The sequence below is a fragment of the Pyrus communis genome, chromosome 2 (genome assembly GCF_041283825.1).
Source record: "Pyrus communis isolate YQ-2024b chromosome 2, ASM4128382v1, whole genome shotgun sequence".
Classification (NCBI taxonomy): domain Eukaryota; kingdom Viridiplantae; phylum Streptophyta; class Magnoliopsida; order Rosales; family Rosaceae; genus Pyrus; species Pyrus communis.
In genome coordinates this window covers 7,148,801-7,169,912 of record NC_142566.1, presented here as the reverse complement: position 1 = coordinate 7,169,912, position 21,112 = coordinate 7,148,801, and the positions used below count along the sequence as shown (strand labels likewise).

Genomic DNA, 21,112 nt, shown 5'->3' with positions numbered 1-21,112 from the left:
TCTTCACAAGATTATAAAGTTGTAATCCTTTCGGCTATGTTTGGGTTAGAAATTTTTGTCCTAAGCCCATCTCTAATGGAAAGGGCTAAAGGTTCAAAAGCCATAAAAATAACTTGATTTGTTCAAAAGCTCATCTCTAACTGATGATTTGGCCAAAGGGGCATCAGGCTGGTCAAATGTAGTCCCTTTTGAGCACCTTTTTGAGGCTCAGCTTTTCAGTTGTAACAATTGATTCAAATTTAACGTTTAGATTTGAAAACATTCAACCGTAGTTTAATTAAATTAACTAACAAATTTAAAGTATAAACTTAAAACTCATAAATTATTGAAGAGACTAAACATGATCTTTTCGATTGGAGATGTTGTATTAGTATGATTTGATATTTTTTATTTAAAATTAATTTTTTACAAAACTATAATTCGAGACTGGGCTATATTTAACTATTTCAATTGAAAATCACACAAGGAATTGAAGTTCAGTACGAAAGAAAGACACTTCAAAATTTGAGATAGGATGGATAAAATGCTCATAATAATTACAAAAGTTGCAGGTAGGAGGGATTCAATTTGCAATCACATCTGTCAACTAGGCCTTTGGAATGCACGTGTGATGTGTCATGTGCGTTTCTACTCCCCCGTATCTACATTTTGTTATTCATTCCCTAGTGATTTGGCCTCGATCTCTCGGCGCTTGAAAGTCTCTCACACGGAGGCAGATTGTCCGCCCTCCTTTTACCATGCTCTTTCCATCTTCTTCTATTTATGCAATCACGATTAAGTCACGTTAATATTTTATATTTATATTGCTTTTTATCTTATTATCTTTATTAAAAATTAATATAAAATGTTGACGTGGCTTAACCGTGACCGCTGAATATAGGAGGGGTTGAGAATTGTATGGTAATGGGAGAGTAGACAATCTGCCTCCCTCTCACACGCACACTTAGATTATTTAGCGTAAGCTATTGCTCCAATAAAAAAATAAAAAAAAATAAAAATTAGGGTTTAAAAAACAAAGTGAATCAACTCCTCGAATATGATGTGATTATAATTTTTTTTTTTAAATAAAAGATGATATTTCATTTCATTCCAAAATCAGGCCAACTACAAAGTACAAGGAAAAGCAAGATCCTCCACAAGGAGATCACATATGATGGTTGGAGGACCTATATTCTCATATTGTGATTGTGTATTTTAGTTGGGAAATTGAATCTAATAGCTTATTACAAACCCATCAATTAAAAATAGTCTTGCTCTAAATTTATAATCTCTGCTAACCCTCTTTTCCTAAAATACTCCTAACTAAGTTTCAACGCCCTTTTGACAGTATCTCGACAGAACCATGAAAGACTTGATGCCTTCTTGAGGACATCTTGATAGAATTTGGACAACATATCAATTAAATCTTGACAATACATCGAGATCAATCATATAAATCTTGAAAAATAAAAGGAGGCACATAACCTTAAACCCCTTTAAAATAATTATTTATTTATTTTATTTATTTTTTTTCAATCAGCTATTCATTTCAAATGACAAAAGCATGATCTCCCCAGATCGAAATTCAATTAGACTAAGTCGAACCATCAAAAAAGGAGTCGGGCACATCGATCTAGAAATTTCTCGTTGGTCCAGATAGATACATGATACTTAATACTTGATACATGATGTTTGTCATTAAAAATCAGACAGTATCAAGTTTGTGTATTACGAAGAGTCTGGGGTTTAAAGTGATGGCCTTCCGAGTGATGCATTCTTGTTAGTTTGGCGATAGCTTAATAACAGTGCTCTTGAAAATATATGTTATTTTCTCGCAAGAGTCTCATTTCCTATGCAAGGGGATAAACTAGACTGGATGTGAACCATATGGTTTGATTGAGATTATGCCACTTTTTGTAGGTGAGTGGGAGAAGTAGGATTTTATCTCATAAATAAATCAAACATTAATCCACCCAAATTAAGTTGATGGATTGATATAATATTAAATATTAATCCACCCAAATTCGACATACCGTAGCCAATCCAACGACCTTCAAAGTTCTAGACGTGCAAGGTGGTTCAAAGCCTTCATTCGTGTTCGAAGAAGAGTGTCGAAATTCAAACTTCTGCACAAGAGGTATAAACGTTCATCTACTTAATTTATAGCTTCCAACAGCCACTAAAAAACTTCTGCACAAGAGGTATAAACGTTCATCTACTTAATTTATAGCTTCCAACAGCCATTAAAAAAAAATGTATCAACCTAACCAACCAAATCAGTGTTCTCAAACCCTGCCTTTGTTGCATGTCACTAAATCCTCATTAACCTTTTCCGGTGATTTTAACGCCGTACTTGAAAAGGTTTGGCCGAAAGGCAGTGCTCTCCACATAGTTCATCTCACTCGGTTTCAAAGACAGTAGTTAGGAGAGAGGATTATTGTCGGATCCTTCAATCACATATGTTCATCGTACATCGTGCGATCAGAAATAATTGTAAATTTTTTTATTTAAAATTGAATATGAACAGTACCTAATGAAAACTGACAACATGATTTATAATGAACGAATATGATTGGTGAATTCTCAAGATTCTTACAAAGAGGATTCGGCGAGGATCCTCTTCCCGTAGTTAGGACCTAAATTTACTGTATGCGTGCAATATGTGACTTGCAGATTTTTTTATGTAAGCAACATAAGACAAAAACTGTCGTCCAAATTCACATTTTACCAATATAAACATAACGATGATAAGAAAGCATTACTCTCTATTTATCTTTAACAAAACTATTCTTTAATAAAATTATTGATATAGAAAAATGGGAAGGGATCTCCATTTTCCTATAAAAATGGAAAATAGTTGTTGGGCTTATATCACATCGGACTTTAACGATCTGAACCGTATATTTTTTAAGTTACACATCATAGATCATCATTTCAAAATATTACCTAAATTAGAAATATTTGAAGCTTTTAATTGAGTTCAAAGAAATTGACACACACTTTAATTTCTAAGAAATTTCATTATGATAATTAAATAGGCAAACAATTTTGGATGTTGAAATTTGATGTGAAGTGAATCCCACAACTAATCCTCATTTACAATTACATAATATTAATGGATGTAACTTTAGTCAAAGTATAGTGTTATGTCACTTCTGCCTCCCATATTTGTGTGGGACATTATTTGAATTAAAATGTAATACATTGCTACTTATAGGTGCAAGAGATGTACGTCGCAGATCATGCATTGCTTCAAACCAATGATATTAGGTAAGACTTAATATTTCGTCATAATTCTTCTATCTGCCTATGACATAGCACAATTTAATGCATGCAGAAACTGCACAAAACCTGCGAATCAATCGTATAAATCTTGGAAAATAAAAGGGGGGCACATAAACTTAGACCCCTTTAAAATAAAATATTTTTTCAATCAGCTATTCATTTGAAATGACAAAAGCATGATCTCCCCAGATCGAAATTCAATTAGACTAAGTCGAACCATCAAAAAAAGAGTCGGGCACATCGATCTAGAAACGCTAGAAGGAAAAGAAATTTCTCGTTGGTCGAGATGGATACATGATACTTAATACATACATGATGCTTGTTATTAAAATCAGACATAGATATTTGATACTTGTGAAACATGACATTACTTTTTAGTGAAAATATGACTTTAGCCTTCAAACTCAATTTTCTTTATATAAAATCCTACATAACTTTTTTACTCAAAGAAAATCCAATGACTAGGATCCACATAAGCAAATTCATTAACTTCATATTAATTCACACATTTTACATTTTTCACATGCCTAAAATACCCCTATTACATACTTAATGTAGACAATTAATTGTAAGAAAATAATAAATGATTTTGCAACAAGAAGAAAAAAAGACATTAATGTTAAAAATTTATTGCATATTAATTTTTTAGAAAGGTATTGAATTTTCATAAAACTATTGGATTCGGTTTTTTCACCCTACTCTTGAATACTTTTGAATTTATCCTTTTTTTTTATTAATATATTAGAATATTGTATTTCATTATCTACATGCACATTAATTTACCTACGAACAATTATACCATGGGTGTAATTCGATGTATATTAAGAGGAAATGTAGTTCGATGTATATTAAAAAGAAGAAATAATTTACCTATATTAAGAAGAAATGTAGTTCGATGTCTATACAACAATAAAACGTGCCTAACATGTCTAACAATACATGAAAAATAATTTACCTACAAGTTAGAGAAATGTTATTTGGTTGGGTGTAGTATAAATTTTTTTAATAATTGGAAAAATTAAGTATAGCTAGGTATAGTGTAATTTTTTTTTATATAATTAGAACAAATTAATTTACCTACCTACTCTTTGAAAAGTTCATTTCCAATGATGCAAAATGTTCATTACCTAACTACAAATTAATTTCCAATAATTTACCTACAACAATTATACCATGGGTGTAATGTAACATCTTTCTTCACAATGATACAAAATATTGTATGTACCAACAACAAAACTTGCCTAACATAAGTACTTGTACATGGAAAATAATTTACCTATAACAAAAGAAATGCAGTTTGATGTATAAAATCAACAATATTATGTTCCACTTATGTTTATACAACAACAAAACATGTCTAACATATATAACAATACATAGAAAATAATTTACCTACAAGTTAGAGGAATGTTATTTGATTCAAAATATATAATATAGGTGTAGTATTTTTTATTTTTTTAAATAATTGGAACAAACTAATTTACCTACCAATTAATATGGATAAAATTGCTACAAAATATATCACGAAAAAAAAAAAACTACTTTTCTAGTTTGACATAGATACGGTTAATGCAAACACTTTTTTCATTTTATTTCACTTTTTCTACTACTTTTAATTTGGCATAAATTTAGGAATTTGGAAAAGGGACCATAAAGTATGAGTGGCATGAGTGTAAATAAATTGTATTAATATGTCAATAGTGTTCCTATATGTTTGCAAATTTTAAATTTGGGCTTAAACTGGATCTTTAAAGATAGATGAGTTTTTATCTAGAAATAATGAATTGTAAGGGCCAAAATCTAAAGCACTGTACTTTTTATTTCAAAATAGAGAAATAATGTCAAGTTTGTGTATTACGAAGAGTCTGGGGTATAAAGTGATGACCTTCCGAGTGATGTACTTTTGTTAGTTTGGTGATAGCTTAATAACAGTGCTCTTGAATATATACGTTCTTTTCTCGCAAGGTCGCAAATCCCATTTCCTATATAAGTGGATAGACAAGACTAGATGTGAACTATATGGTTTGATTGAGATTATGCCACTCAGTGTAGGTGAGTGGGAGAAGTAGAATTTTATCTCATAAATAAATCAAATATTAATTCAACCAAATTAAAGTGATGGATTGATACCATGATGAAATTGAGGTTCCACTATAAAACCAATTGACAATATGGAGAGTAGCCCAAGACCATATAAGCACATAGAAAACCTTGTCCCTCATTGATGTAGGACAACTCTCAATATGCGTCCGCACGTGTGGCCATTTTCAAGCCTACATGCGGACAACAACCTGGTGACGTGAAGCGTGTGTGGCTGTTTGGCTTCACATGAGGACAACCTGCTTTGATACCATGATGTAAGAATGCTTTTCAATGATATTGTATTCATCTCATTCAAAGGTATATATACAATCATATACAATCCTAACATAATAAAAGAACGAATAATTACATCCTAAACTAGGAAACCAAATATGGTAGGAATCCCACAATTGTAGGAATCCTAATACAAGTCAACAGATATAATATCTCCTAATTATCTTTGTATAATTAGAGGAAAATCAAGAGAGATTCAGATTGGAATATGCTTGGGATTTCTTTGGGTTATTTGGTAAGAGAGAAACATAAAAGAAAATACAAGCTTTTCATAGTTCACAATATTCTATTTAGGTCTTTAGGGAAATCACCACATCCCTTGGTCTTGAGAGGTGGAAAACAAAGGAGAAATTCGACATACCGTGGCCAATCCAACGATCTTCGAAGTTATAGACATGCAAGGTGGTTCAAGTCCTTCATTCGTGTTCGAAGGAGAGTATCGAAATTCAAACTTTTGCACAAGAGGTATAAACGTTCTTCTACTTAATTTGTAGCATCCAACAGCAACTAAAAAAGTTCCTCTCGTAAATACGAGGGTTTATTAAAAAAAAATGTATCAACCTAACCAACCAAATCAGTGTTCTCAAACCCTGCCCTTGTTGCATGTCACTAAATCCTCATTAACCTTTTCCGGTGATTTTAACGCCGTACTTGAAAAGGTTTGGCCGAAAGGCAGTGCTTTCCACATAGTTCACATCTCATCCGGTTTTAAAGACTGTAGTTAGGAGAGAAGATCCTCGCCGGATCCTCTTTGTGAGGATCCTGGGGATCCTTCAATCACATTCGTTCATCGTACATCGTGCGGTCAGAAATCATTGTAATTTTTTTTATTTAAAATTGAATATAAAAAGTACCTGATGAAAACTGACCGCATGATGTACGATGAGTGAATGTGATTGGAGGATTCTCGAGATTCTCATAAGTTGAACTTGAATCTTAGTTTTTCACCAAAAGTTTAACCCTTAAAAGATACAGAGCGTCATATACGCTGGATCGTAGTACAAGTCTCTCATTTGTTGGGTTAAATGAAATTGGACATTAAAGATATGATTGGATTGGCAGGGACGGGTCACATAATCCATGTGTGTGGTTGGGTTACATAACCCATCATATTTTCTCTTATTTCGGATTTGTAGCCAATCCAATCCGTGTTACAATTTTTCTCACCAAACATTGGGCTATACGTTCAGTTTAATTGAAATAACTCATCCTACCACCAAATGGGGCAATGTATTTGGTTTCGAGTACTCTAATATTTTGAATATCCGTCCTATTCAAAGGATTGAAATGCACAGATTTACAGGGCTTTTAGACTATTAATAGATAGCAGATGATGCAACATATGCTGCTTCGTCCTGGCTAAGAGCAAGTCCAGCGGGGCCTTTAGCCCGATGAATCGTGGACAGAACAGGACCAAATCGCTAGGGCGATCAAGTCTAGCCTATTTGGGTTTTAGCGCCGAAGGGGGCCCGAGCAACAGGCCCGGCACGAATCGCTGATCCTAGAGCCCGAGGTGGAGATGATGCAACGCTGACGTCAAGGTGACATCAGCCACGTTTTTGTTTTTTTTTTTTTTTTGCGTTAGGCGCATGCACTTCAAGCGCGCGTAGGGGAGCGTCTTCGATATGTTTTCAAATGTGGGGCTCGTGGCGCAGATTCTGAAGGGTTACCGTTGGCTGAGACACGTGGCACCTTCGTGTCCATTAGATTTCAACAGTTACTTTTTGTGGACCGTTGGATTTCCAACTGTAAAAAAAAAAAATTCAAACTTTCTTTAATTTCAGTCGTTGGATTTGAGATCAACGATTCACACTATTTGCTTTTATAAATTAAAAAAAAAGAAGAAAAAACAGTAAAAAAATCTGAAAATTTACCATTGTGCCATGCGGCACAATTTGGAGGGTTGGATTTCAAAAATTTTTAATCCAACGTCAGAAATTAATTATGTGAAAAAAAAATGTTAAAAAAAATCCAAAAAAAAAAAAATTTAAAAATTAAAAAAGAAAATTGATCTTGCTTTTATATAAATACCTTCTTATTTATTGAATAGAGTACTTTATGTTGTTTCCAATTTATTGAATTTAGTACTTTATTTAAACCAAGAGTATATTTATTTAATTTGATAATTTATTTAAACTAAGAGAATTTTTATTCAAAGGACATAAACACACCAAATAAAATTACATAAACATACCAATTAAAAGTACAAACACACCCAAAAAAAAAAAAAAAAACCCACTAAATGAACTTAAAAAACACACCAAATAAAACCAAACACACTAAATGAACTTAAGTATCTTGAGCTTATTTCAATTCTCACTAATGCTCTATCAAGTCAATTTGCCAGGTATTGTGCATATATGGGTCTTTCATTGTAACGTCCATCCATTTGTAATGGCTCATGTTGCACGGGTTCTTCGGTGGCGTCAGGAGCACAATATATTTGTGTTTTGGAATTGTTCATCGTGTCTGGCAAATATTCATCAACGGCATCATAATCGTACTCATTTTCCACAATCATGTTGTGAAGAATGATGCACGACATCATGATGGATAGAAGCAACTCTAAATCAAACATTCTGGTAGCACCCCTGACAATCGCCAACAAGCTTGGAGGATACCAAAACAACGCTCCACATCCTTCCAACACCCCTCTTGACAGCTTGCAAAGTGTTTTTCCATTGCACTTCGCGGACGTGGCACTGTTTTGACAAACGATGACCACCTTGGGTAAATGCCGTCTGCTAAGTAGTATGGCCTGTGATACTTATGTTCGTTGATCCAGTATGTGACTCTTGGTGCTTTTCCTTGCGGGACATTTTTGAACACTGGGGATTGGGCAAGGACATTGAGGTCATTTTGAATCCCTGGAACACCGAAAAAGTGTGCCAAATCCATGTATCAAATAATGTCACCGCCTCCAAAATGATACTTTTTGCTCATTTTCTATCCCTATAAGCTCATTGCCATGCACTTGGACAGTTTTTCTAGGTCCAGTGCATATAGTCGATGCGTCCAATCATCCCAGGAAAACCTCGCATCTTGGCCTTCTTCAGAAGCCTTTGCAAGTCTATCTCAGTAGGTTTCTGAAGGTACTTTGTAGTGTAGAGAGATTCGATTGCAAAGTAAAACCTCATCAGAGACTCAAGAATGGTTGATTTCTCCATCCTCGCTATCTCATCCACTTGATTTGCAGATGCTCCATATATCCGTAAGGCAGCAGTAATTTTTTGCTCAGGAAAGAGACCCATAACACCAAAAGCATCATTCTTTTGCACAAAGTAAGAATCATGGTTGCAAATAGCAATCATGATTTTGTTGAACAAATGTCATTCCATTCTAAAACGATGTCTATAGTAAGTATTAAAGAATGCACTGTTACAGACAACATAATCGTCCAGGAGATCCTTACCTCGTCGTTGCATGCTTCTATCAAGGTTTGCGGAACTGCTGGTCCTGCAGATCTGAGCCACAACTTGGATGACTCGATGGGAATGTGAGGCTCTTTGGCTTTTTGCTTCGTCATCTCTCCTTCTATGCTCCTCATCCTCTTCGTCTTCCATCTCATTTTGGGCCACCTGGAGATTGAACATTTCTTCCCCTTGCTTAAACAATTCTTTCTCTTGCTCCTCGATTTCCCACAACATCCTGGAAGAAGAAGACATTGTATGAAGGAAGCAGAAACTATGAATAATGATAGAGATTTTGATTTTGGTAAAGAAGGAAGCAGAAACTATGAAGAATGATAGAAATTTTTGATTTTGGTGTGTGATTTTTGGTTCTGGATGGTGGGTTATATGGAGGAAAAAGAAAGGATTAGGTTGTAGATAATGCCACGTGACATGCCGTCATTCGTTAAAAATCTGATCGAAATCTATCCTCAAAGATTGTCTTCAAATTGTGACATGTGGCGCGACATGATTGATTAAAAATTTTATCGGAAATCTATCCTCAACGATTCTGAAAAGGTAACAACGTGTGGCACGACGACATTGGATAAATATCTTGTCAAAATCTATCACCAAAAATTGTCTTATCGGATAATGACACGTTGTGCAACAAGAACGATTAAAAATTTTACCCGAAATTACAAATAAAATTATTTTGTATTATTTTATAAAATAAAAAATATTAATATTTTATTGCCTATTGCCATGACTATTCAGTGTAGGGGTGGAGCAGAAAATAGATCGGAGTCAAACTCAAAGCCATCGGTTTTGTTCCCTAAAAAGTCATAGAGTATGAGATCAATTTCTCAATATGATCAAATCTATTTTTTATTACATGACGGAGATTGCTCTGAAATTTTTTGGCGCGTGTAATAAATTGCTGTACTTAACTGAGATGTAGCTCTTGTAATACATATTTTATCATGTAAATAATTTCTTTGTCAAGTTGAATATTACAGGATCCAACATTATATCCTTTTTGAGATGAATAAACTTGTTGGTCCTACACCTCATATATAGAAAATGGTTCCTACCTGCTCTCGTGTTAAAAGAAATAATAGAAAACGAAAACACATGTATTGAGGAAGCGATCCCAACTTGTCTATACACAATGCAGTCTATCTTTTCATAATTTTTTTTTATAACGAATTAGGTTTTTAAATAACGTACAAATTGAGTACACACTTGCCATACGATATACGAATACATTTTGTTGAGGGATATGACGATAATACTTTGGTTCAAACTTAAGTCCTCTCACCTACAAGTGAAGGAGATTACCACAAAACCATACTAAGTTACGGTAAAAGAAAATTTTCTTCATATGTAAGCTCTAGATAACATTACACCATGGTGGTAAACACTTTAAAATTAATATTATAGAAAGAGAAAAACCGAATAATAAATGATATATCGTTGACATATTGACAATTTTATTGGATTTTTTAAATGATATGTCGTTGATAAATGAGGATATGTTGTTGATACAAGATTGTAGTACCTTGCAGTTGATATGTCATTAATAAATTTGACCTCATTTTTAGGGATTGTATATCGCTGGTATAGTACTCGCCGGTGTTTCTCCAACTACTTTCCCACGTCCAAGTTGGACCAACCATTCTACCCGAAATGATACTATATTAAAAGTGAGAAATAATTTCTTCTCTTAATTTTCTGAACATCATGCAGGAGAGGAAGAATGGAAAGTTAAAAGAGAAAATGCAGTTAGAATTTGTTATAGCAGCAATACATTGTTTTCATTAACCTAAACCACGTTTGAGATTTTGCAAGCATTAGTTGCGCGGATGTTGATCGGCATGTTCTTCGACACGTTGATCGTGTGTGATGGATCCGTTTAGGAGGGCGCAATGTTAGGACTTGGAAGGGATTCATGCCCTTTCAGTTACCGTAGTAATATGTGTCATCAAGGCAAAAACTTTGGGGTCTCATTACAAAGGTTTCTTAGATATGATTTAGAACTATTTTTTATTCGTTTAATATCTATTTTAGTTATTTTTGTTAATGATGGACGAAAAATACATAAGGGAAGAAATTATCAAGACATGGGATGACGGTTAATATGAGATATAGAACAAGTATTCAAGAAAAATAACACATAAACTGAAAGCTAAAAATTATTAAAAAATATATTGTCTTCACTTTTAAGATTTTGTCTTCGTTCATTCGTCTGTTATTTTCATTGCTCTCTCCCATCACCATTCTTTATACATCATTTTCCCCCTATATACTACTTTTCACTTATCTTCACTACAAAAAGTGAAAACAAAAAAATTAAAAACGAAATGGTTATTAAATACTCTTTGGTTTTACTATTTTTTGTCCACCCTTCTTCGTCCCTTCTTCTCTCTATGTATTTCCTCTCTATCATAATGCAAACAGTTATAGAACCGACCTTTAGTTTTTTTATTTTTTTGTCAATCAAAGGTCTCATAGATCATGGACGAAAGCAGCTAAGGTCCACTGAACGTAGTTGCCCCCATTGAGGTTTTGAGATGAAAAAAACTTATGATGATTAAAGAAGGTGCAAAGAACATATTGATCATATTATCTCTGCTCATTTTAATGAAATATAAAGAAAAAAGACATATGTAACTTGAATTTACCACTATGAAAAAAAAAATTGAATTTACCATAATTTTAGTACTTTAAATAATGGATAATACTTGCATACCCTCATGTGGGGATGTACATATTCGCCCGTTTGCGAATAATGTATTTTGACTGAATAAAATCAGTAGTCGAAACCTTTCAGTTTATTAATCTTTAACTGAAGATCACTTGTACAAAAAATCATTCAAATTGGATATCATTTTATCTTCCAAACATATCAAATAAATGAACGGTTTATCATGAATATATTATTTGGTATCTACATCTGCGAATTAGAGATCCTTGATTTCAGTTTATATTCTCAATAGGCCATCATTTTAAAAAAGGATCCTACAAGTTTGGTTTAATGAAGTTTGAGAAATAAAAAAACAGAAGAAAAGCAATGAAAAATACAGAAGATATTTTATCCTCACGTATAATTAGAGGGTAAGGTTGCCCAATTTAAAAAAAAAAAAAAATTATGACTCCGTTCTTGGCTCACGTTACTCATTTTATAACGATTGACAATCAAGTAAAAAGTAAATATAGAGAAAAGATCGTCGAATACATTTGGCTTATGCTTGGCGTTCCTTTGCTTTTTCTTGTATTTCAGTTTTGCCTTCCATAAAATTATATTAATTTCGGCTTTTTATTATAAAAGAAAGAAAGAAAATGGGACGAGGTTGGTATTGGATGTTAGGGGTTTAAATAATATAATTCGAAAGTGGTGAATTAACTGGATGATGTATAATTATTTCAAGGATTGTATTGGTCCTTAAGAATGATCGTAGGAGGTGGGTGGGACGAAGGTAACTCGAGAATTAAGCCAGTTTAAAAGTGCAGGGAAGCGGATAATTGGATAAGTACTTTGTTTTAAGGGTAAATAACACTTTACTACCTTAAATTTAAGGTCGATTTCAATTTCTTACAATTTCTTTAAAACATTTCAATTTCATACCTCAAATACTATTTTATTTCAATATAATACATTCGTTATATTTTTCGTCCATTGATCCGTTAAGAGCTGATATGGCTGCTCCATTTATGCCACGTGATAAAAAAAAAATTTATTCATTTAAAAATAATTAATTAAAAAAAGAAAACCCAAACTAGAACCCATCTTCCCCCTGCAACCCCCCAACCTTCACCCTCTCCTCCCTCTTCACCTCCTCGACCTTCATCCTTTCCCTTCACCACCAAAACCTCAACTTCTCTCTCTCCATCACTTTCCCTGAGCCCCTCCTCGACTACCTCACCAAAAAGGTCTCCTCTTCCGACTCCATCGAGTTCCTCCTCCCTCCCCAGAATGACGCCATACACCACCCCAAAATCCCAAAAGGCCTCGATTCCGCGCACAAAAACCCACACTCTCACAGCTCCGCTCTCCACCACCGCTCATCCGAACAAACAGAAACCACAGAGTAGCCGACGATGAACCTCGAAGACCTCGATGCGACCAGTCACACCCCTTCCTGGCCCAACCAGTTAGTGCCTCAGTCCTCCAAGGCCAAGCCTAAACCCAAGTCCGAACCCTTGCGAGTATGCTTTGGATGTTGTGACATTGTTGCCTACACTGCTATATAATGTAAAGTGGGTTGGGGATTTGTGTTTGTGTTTATTTTCAGACTTTGTAGGGAGAAGAAGGTTGGGGAGGGAGAAAGGGGTGGGGGTGGTGAGGTAGGAGATAGGTGGGTTTTGGGGTAGGGGTGTGGTAGCCACATCAATTTTTAACGGATCAATGGATGAAAAATGTAATGGATGTATTATATTGAAATAAAATAGTACTTGAGGTATGAAATTGAAATGTTTTAAAGATATTGTAGGAAATTGAAATCAATTTCAAACCTGAGGTGGTAAAATGTAATCTACCCTTGTTTTAACCTTAATGGTTACGAAAGGTACTTGTCATTGAAACTTCATTAAATGGTTGGTGAAAAATGAAGACCGGGTGGGTGGATATCAACAGTCTAGTACTGTACTTGTGCCATTCTTTTTTCATTTTTATTTTATTTTTAACAAACGATATTATATACGTTAAGAGAGTGATGGAGTGGGCTAAGTCTCACAATGAGCTAGCAATAATATGGTTCAAATTCTCTTTTAGCGAGAATCGAACCTAAAACCTCTCATTTATAAGTGAAAAGAAATGCTACTAGACCGTAGTATTAAGTAGCACATGTGCCATTGTTTTAACAATGTAGGAAATTAAGTCACTCACTTTTTTTTTTCCTTCACATGCTTGCCCATTCATGTTTAATATTTATGGCACGCCTCCAACTTAGGGTTTGAATTTATATGGATGTATTTTTTGGTGGCATTGGTTCTATTTTGGTGTATCCTTTGAAGAATTAAAAGTATGCTACTGTCTCATGTGGTATTAGGGTTGCATGAGGAAGATATTTTTTATTTATTTTTATTTTTTTATATTAATGAGAAGATGAATTAGTCTGTTACCAATGTGTATCGGATACTTCCAATTTTTTTAATTAGTTTGAATTGAATAATACAAAAAAATTAATGGAAAAAAAAGCACATAAATCATTTCCCCATGTTTATTACCAAACCAATCAAATTATCACCCCATCCTCTTTCTACATTCGGCTAACCGAACAAAATCCATCTCCCAAAAAAGAAAATAAAAGATAAAAAATCCATCTCCATAATGAAAATAAAAAACTTGATCAAGAAATCCACAGAAACTGCCTATATATACACCCGTCCAGTACACTGCAAAAATCAACAAAGAATATGGCTTCTATGCCTGGAATTCTTACTGATTGGCCATGGAAACCTCTTGGAAGCTTTAAGGCACTTTCTTACCTAATTATTATTGTTCCATCTCTCTCTCTCTCTCTCTCTCTCTCTCTATATATATATATATATATATTATAGTGTGTTAGGGTTTAGTCATTGAAGATTATATATCATCAGCATCATGATTGTACATTTCTAATTGTTTTATATTTTGCTTTACTAATTACTTCAGCTGTCATGTATATATGCTGGGTTTTCACTTGCAGTACCTCATCATGGCTCCTTGGGTCATTCACAGCACATTGTTGTTCATGGTGAATGGCGGAAAAGAAAGAGATATAACTTACTTCCTCATATTTCCACTTATGCTTTGGAGGATGATCCACAACCAGATATGGATCACTCTTTCTCGATATCGAACAGCCAAAGGCAATGGTCGAATTCTTGACAAGGGTCTTGAATTCGATCAGGTTGACAGAGAAAGAAACTGGTCAGTGCATTTGAAATTTCATTTACATTTTATTTTATATAATTTTATTATATTTTACCGCTGCTTAATAAATTTCAAGTTTCCTTATAATCTGAGCTTCATTCTTAGGTTTTCTATCTTTATACCTATATTTAGTACCTATATATAAGTTTTTTATATTTATGTATCTGTAAGTTTTCGTATGGTGACTTTCATCTTCTCATTCTTTGAGATCTTTCATTATATAGCATGTCAATGGTAAAGTGATTTTGTGTGTCTATAGTGATTTATTATTATTTTTTTACCACTTGTCTATAGTGATTTATTAGTTTACCATTGATTTGCTTGTGATTTGTTAGTGTTCGTATGGTGGTCCTTAAGCGTCCCTAAGTCAGATTGGAATATTTGGAAAATACAATTTTTTAGAGGGTCAAAGCGATTTTTGCCTCCTTTTCCAAGTTCTGGGCAAAATTTGTCAGAAAAAGGCTGAATTGACATCAGGTGTTAATTGTATTCGGACCCTTTGCGAAGTTCCTTTTGCTCGAGCCCCCACCAAGAACAACTTGACCCCATCTCGACACCTTTTGAATAATATGCCAGCACACAAATATAATAATTGAGACAAGGTTGACAAGTACTCGAGTTGTTCTTGAAGAGCGATGGTTCGAATTGTACTTCCGGGTGTCTCGAGCAATGAGAACTAAGCAAATAATTTGAATCCAAGTAATTAATTATTCTCGCACATAAGAATTAGCTAATAGTTTCATTCATATTTCTCAAGGGTACCAGATCATATAATTAAATTATTATAATTTTTTTTATCAAATGGGAAGACAAATTTCTCCTTTAAAAATTCTAAATGCATGTATTTTGCTTTTACCTCAAAAATGACGAAGTTCTAAGAATTTTAAAAAGAGGGAAATTTTTTTCTTTTTGAACATTTCAAAAAAGCATTTTTCCATTTTACACATGCATGTGACTTTTTAGATTGGATTTTTATTTTCAACTTTTTATTATCCAAACTAGATATTTGTACACATGCTATATGTATGTGATGATAAAAGTTTACAAAATATGTACAATTATAAAAAGAGAAAAAATAGACATAGTAAAGAAAGTCGTTAGGGAAATTACAATATCATTCTCGATTGTTTAAACTACTATCCACTATTCTAAAAATCTCCGACTAGTGTCTAGATCTCACCTAGCGCCGCCTAGGCACTAGACGGTTCGCTATCGCCCCGATTAATGCTTAGGTGTTTGAAAATTAAGAAAGGGCGCCTAGACCTGCTGAGGCGCTCGCCTAGCCCGCCTGACCAGTCCAAGTTGCAACTTACTTAAGACAGAAAATATATAACTTTCATTTTGCATTTTAATTTTTATTTTCAGTAAATTGTAAGAAACTTGTTGAATACTTAAATGAACACACATTATATGCTTGTTCCCCATGTTTTCATTATCTTCCAATACTTCATAATATATATATCATTCTATTTTGTAGTTTATGATGTAATTACATATATTTTATATACAAAAACATTTATTTACATGAAATATAATATATTTACTTAAATCCGTCTTGTTTGCCTAGGCGCTAGGCTCCAGTCCGACGCCCGACTAGCGCTTAACGCCTTTTAGAATCTTGCTAATATCACAATATCAATTAACATAAAAATGACACATTAGTCACTTCACCTTTTTTAGTTGACAAAGAGGGATCTCTTAACATGTCTTAGTATATAATTAAGTATGGATTTAGAAAAGATATAAGTAATGATATTCATGATAAATAATGTTGTTAATTATTTTTGTATCCATGTGTATACTATGTGTATGTAGAATATAGTGTACCTAATGACGACATGAAAAAATTAAACAGAACTTAATCAACACTCTGAGTGCAATGAATAAATAATTTGATCTATATAAAGATCTAACTAACCCTGTTTGTTACAGGGATGACCAAATATTGTTCAATGGAGCCCTAATGTACCTCTCCAACCGATTGTTCTCTGGGGCTCAAAATGTACCACTTTGGAGGACAGACGGAGTTGTTTCAACAATTCTACTTCATGCTGGTCCTGTGGAGTACCTCTACTATTGGTTTCATAGAGCACTTCACCATCATTACCTCTACTCCCGCTACCATTCTCATCACCATTCCTCAATCGTTACTGAACCTATTACTTGTAAGACCGCTAACCCATATCATTTCATAACCTCATCATTATTTTGTAATATTTGACCATAAATATATTGATGATTATAATATCATTTTATAGAACAAAACGGTACCAGTCTCCAGTTTTTAATGTAGTTGTGTTGTATCTATGTAATCTTGCTATTATATTGCAGCTGTGATTCACCCATTTGCGGAGCACATAGTATATTCCTTGCTCTTCTCAATGCCAATGCTAGCAACTGTGTTCATGGGAACAGTTTCTGTCATATCCCTTGTTGGCTATCATACTTATATTGACTTCATGAATAACATGGGACACTGCAATTTTGAACTTATTCCAAACTGCCTCTTCTCTCTCTTTCCTCCTCTCAAGTATCTTATGTATACCCCTTCGTAAGAATCTCTCTCTCTCTCTCTCTCTCTCTCCCTCCCCACATGCGCGTGCACCTATATATGTATGTACGATGTATCTATATATTTATGTTTATATATGTATATTAAATACAAAAATTTTCATACTTGTAGAGGATATATAGTATATACATAGTGAAGTATACATATTCAAAAACTTTAGATATTCACAATCTTGAACTGTTAGGGAAAGAAACCCAACTAATGTTGTATGTTAAAAGCAAGCTTCTTGCTTTTTGTTAAGCATATAAAAAGTTCAGGGTTTGATTCTCCAATGTAAAGCTTTTTTGGTTCGCTTTTTATGAAGGTGAGTATACTTTGCTGATTGTGAAACCATATTAAAGCATCCAACCCAAAAGCGTAATAAACTGCTTAGTTGAGAGACCCATATTCATGTACAAGTACATATAAATGTATGAAAAAATTATATAGCTAGCTAAATGCAACACTAGTGCCAATCAACAACTAATTTAAAGATTATTATAATTATGACATATACCTACACCTTATGACTTACTTTATTCCAACTCTTAATCTATGCAAAACTCATAATTCTAATTCTTTAAACGAACAAACTATTGTTGATTTATTCTTTAAGGCAATTTAAGAGATCATCAACTGAAGACCTTTATAATATTATGATTAATTTAATTAATTATATAATTTGTGTACAGGTTTCACTCTTTGCATCACACACAATTCCGAACCAATTACTCTCTCTTCATGCCATTTTACGACTACGTATATGGCACCATGGACAAGTCTACTGATTCACTCTATGAAACTTCACTCAAGAGAGAGGAGGAATCGCCAGATATCCTTCATCTAACCCATCTAACAACACCGGAATCCATCTATCATCTACCGCTAGGGTTTGCTTCCTTGGCTTCTATACCTCACACATCAAAATGGTACCTGTGGTTGATGTGGCCTGTGACATTGTGGTACATGGTGTTAACTCGGATCTGTGGTCGTACATTTGTGGTTGAGAGGCAGTGCTTTAACAAGCTCAGATTACAAACTTGGGTTATACCCAAATACACTTTGCAAGTGAGAACCCTTTTTTTTTTTTTTTTATTTCATCTAAAAGTTCGAGTATGCTCTCATGTATCTTATACACCAAAATATAGTTGAATTTTCACTAAAAGTATATATAGTTTGTTATTGAAACTTCAATTTTAATAGACCATTTAGGCAGAAACATTTTTCATATGATTGCGCTTTGTTTATACAAATATTGCAGTACTACTTTCGATTCCAGAAAGGAGCTATCAATAGCTTAATTGAGGAAGCCATTGTTCAAGCTGAGAAAAGGGGTGTCAAAGTTATAAGTCTCGGCCTCTTGAATCAGGCCAGTTTCTACCTCCAATATCTGAGTGAATTATATATTGTCATAGTCTCCTTAATTTTTCATCTGAATTCACTTTCTAGTCGTTAAGTCTAATTCTTATGTTTTTTTCAGTTATAATTTTTTCTAAATTTGGTTATTTCCCGGAGGTCCCCTCTGTTATATATCCTGCAAAATTGATTACATGAAACCCAACCTTAATTAATCTTTCACCACCTTCTGACTGCAAACTTTTGCATGCAGGGTGAGGATCTGAATAGATATGGTGGTCTCTATGTTCAAAGGCATCCTCATCTCAAAATCAAGGTTGTGGATGGAAGTAGCTTAGCAGTTGCTGTAATCCTAAACAGCATTCCAAAAGGGACAACTCAAGTTGTTTTTAGAGGTAACCTCACAAAGGTTGCTTATGCCCTTGCCTTTGCTTTGTACCAGAAGGGTATCCAGGTAAATAAACATATATAACATCTATTTATATGTATCAAGTTCATATGTCATGGTTCTAGCTCCCCTATAAGAATAGAGGAAAACTTTTGTACTAGTACATTCTTACCATCCACGATCATGTTACCGTGTTAAATTCAATATCACTTATTAAATGTATTTGTTTTTAAGGTTACATACATTAAGTCTTATCATCACTCCCATATAAACTTTCTTACGTGATGTGAGACCACTGATATTATGAGATCATGTAAAAATGACTCATACAATATGACCAAGTTGGTGTAAGAGTTGATATTAGACTTGGTGTTTGTAGTATTGCTATTTTACTCATCTTTTATCTGCATTGCACTTATTTCAGGTAGCTACATTACACGAAGATGAATATTTAAAGCTCACCAAATCATTGAGTGCCACTGAAAGTAGTGTGGTTCTTGCAGAAAGTTATGCACACAAGGTATCAATTATCATCTATACATTTTGCTTTTGACCCATGATATCCAATTCAATTTAAAACAATATTTCATATCGAGAGTTGTTATTAAAAATAAAATAAAATAAAATGATCATGCACTCAGCTAGTCATCAAAAGAAAAATAGTTCAACATAACTATTTTAGAAGACTAATAATAATTTCCTTTTTATATTGTAATATTGAATTTATATATGCAAATCAACTTTTCAGATTTGGTTAGTTGGAGATGGATTGACAGAAAAAGAGCAGTTGAGTGCACCAAGAGGAACATTATTTGTTCCCTTCTCCCAACTCCCACCAAAAAAATTGCGCAAAGACTGCTTCTACCACCATACCCCAGCGATGAAGATTCCCACATCTCTTGAGAATGTTTACTCTTGTGAAGTAAGCAATTAATTAATGAGTAAAACAATAATAATTCTTTTAATTTCATTGCCACTTTTTTCTGTTTAATTCGAAACTTAGATTGACCTATAATTTTTTATTTTATATCTCAGAATTGGTTGCCAAGAAGGGTGATGAGTGCATGGCGTATAGCAGGCATAGTGCATGCCTTGGAAGGTTGGAAGGAGCATGAATGTGGTTACACCATGTCCGATACTGACAAAGTTTGGCAAGCAAGTCTTCGACATGGCTTCCACCCACTTGTCACCTCTCAACCGATGTAAAAATAATGAAGATTATTTGCCACTTCATGAAAATGTTGCTAGCTAGCTATGGACATATTTTCATGCAAGCTTTAGCTATTATCTATCATAAACAAACTATGGGATCGAACCTCTTGTTTCATTATATTATATCATCAGTTATGTGCAAGAGAAGAGACTTTGTCGATCTTTTCTAAAAATCCCTTCCATGTACTTATTTCTCAAATTTACCATTATGAAGTAAAAGAGTATAACATATTTGATAATCATGTACCAGAAGATATTTTAATTAAAAAAAATAAAAATCTCTTCCCAAATACATTTCAATACCCTATTTTATTACTCTTCCTTATTATAAGAGCATCTTCAATGAACATGTGCACATTTGAGATGTAAAAAAATATATTTACATTAGCCCATTGTGAGAGGCTTATCCCACTTCTTAACTTTTTTAGTGTAGATAATATCGTTTGTTCAAAAAAAAAAAAAAAAAAACATTTACACCTCTGGAGTATGCAAATATGAGTTTTACTCAAACGGGAGAGATGTAAATATCTCATATATTTTTCTTTTCGACAACTTGCGGAAACCACCTGCTAAGATGTAAATATAAATTTTTATATACACCTTTGGTGTGAAGATGAATAATTTACATCCAGTCATTGCAGAGCTTCCGATCAAGAACT

At 33.7% G+C, this 21,112-nt stretch overlaps 1 protein-coding gene across 1 annotated transcript; it reads left to right on the top strand.

Moving 5' to 3' along the window:
* The first annotated feature begins 14,389 nt into the window (after positions 1 to 14,389).
* On the top strand, positions 14,390 to 20,692 carry LOC137748136 (very-long-chain aldehyde decarbonylase CER1-like). Its single transcript, XM_068488223.2, has 10 exons — positions 14,390 to 14,507; positions 14,720 to 14,943; positions 16,879 to 17,111; positions 17,278 to 17,497; positions 18,190 to 18,565; positions 18,759 to 18,866; positions 19,107 to 19,307; positions 19,666 to 19,761; positions 19,990 to 20,163; positions 20,277 to 20,692. Exons 1-10 carry the CDS (start codon positions 14,448 to 14,450, stop codon positions 20,445 to 20,447), a joined length of 1,863 nt encoding a protein of 620 aa, XP_068344324.2. The 5' UTR covers positions 14,390 to 14,447; the 3' UTR covers positions 20,448 to 20,692.
* Positions 20,693 to 21,112: the final 420 nt, after the last annotated feature.

Coding starts and splice junctions, on each gene's coding strand:
- LOC137748136 (XM_068488223.2), top strand. CDS start 14,448: ATGGCTTCTATGCCTGGAATTCTTACTGATTGGCCATGGAAACCTCTT. Junction 14,944..16,878: donor GTTGACAGAGAAAGAAACTG/GTCAGTGCATTT, acceptor TGTTTGTTACAG/GGATGACCAAATATTGTTCA. Junction 17,498..18,189: donor TATCTTATGTATACCCCTTC/GTAAGAATCTCT, acceptor ATTTGTGTACAG/GTTTCACTCTTTGCATCACA.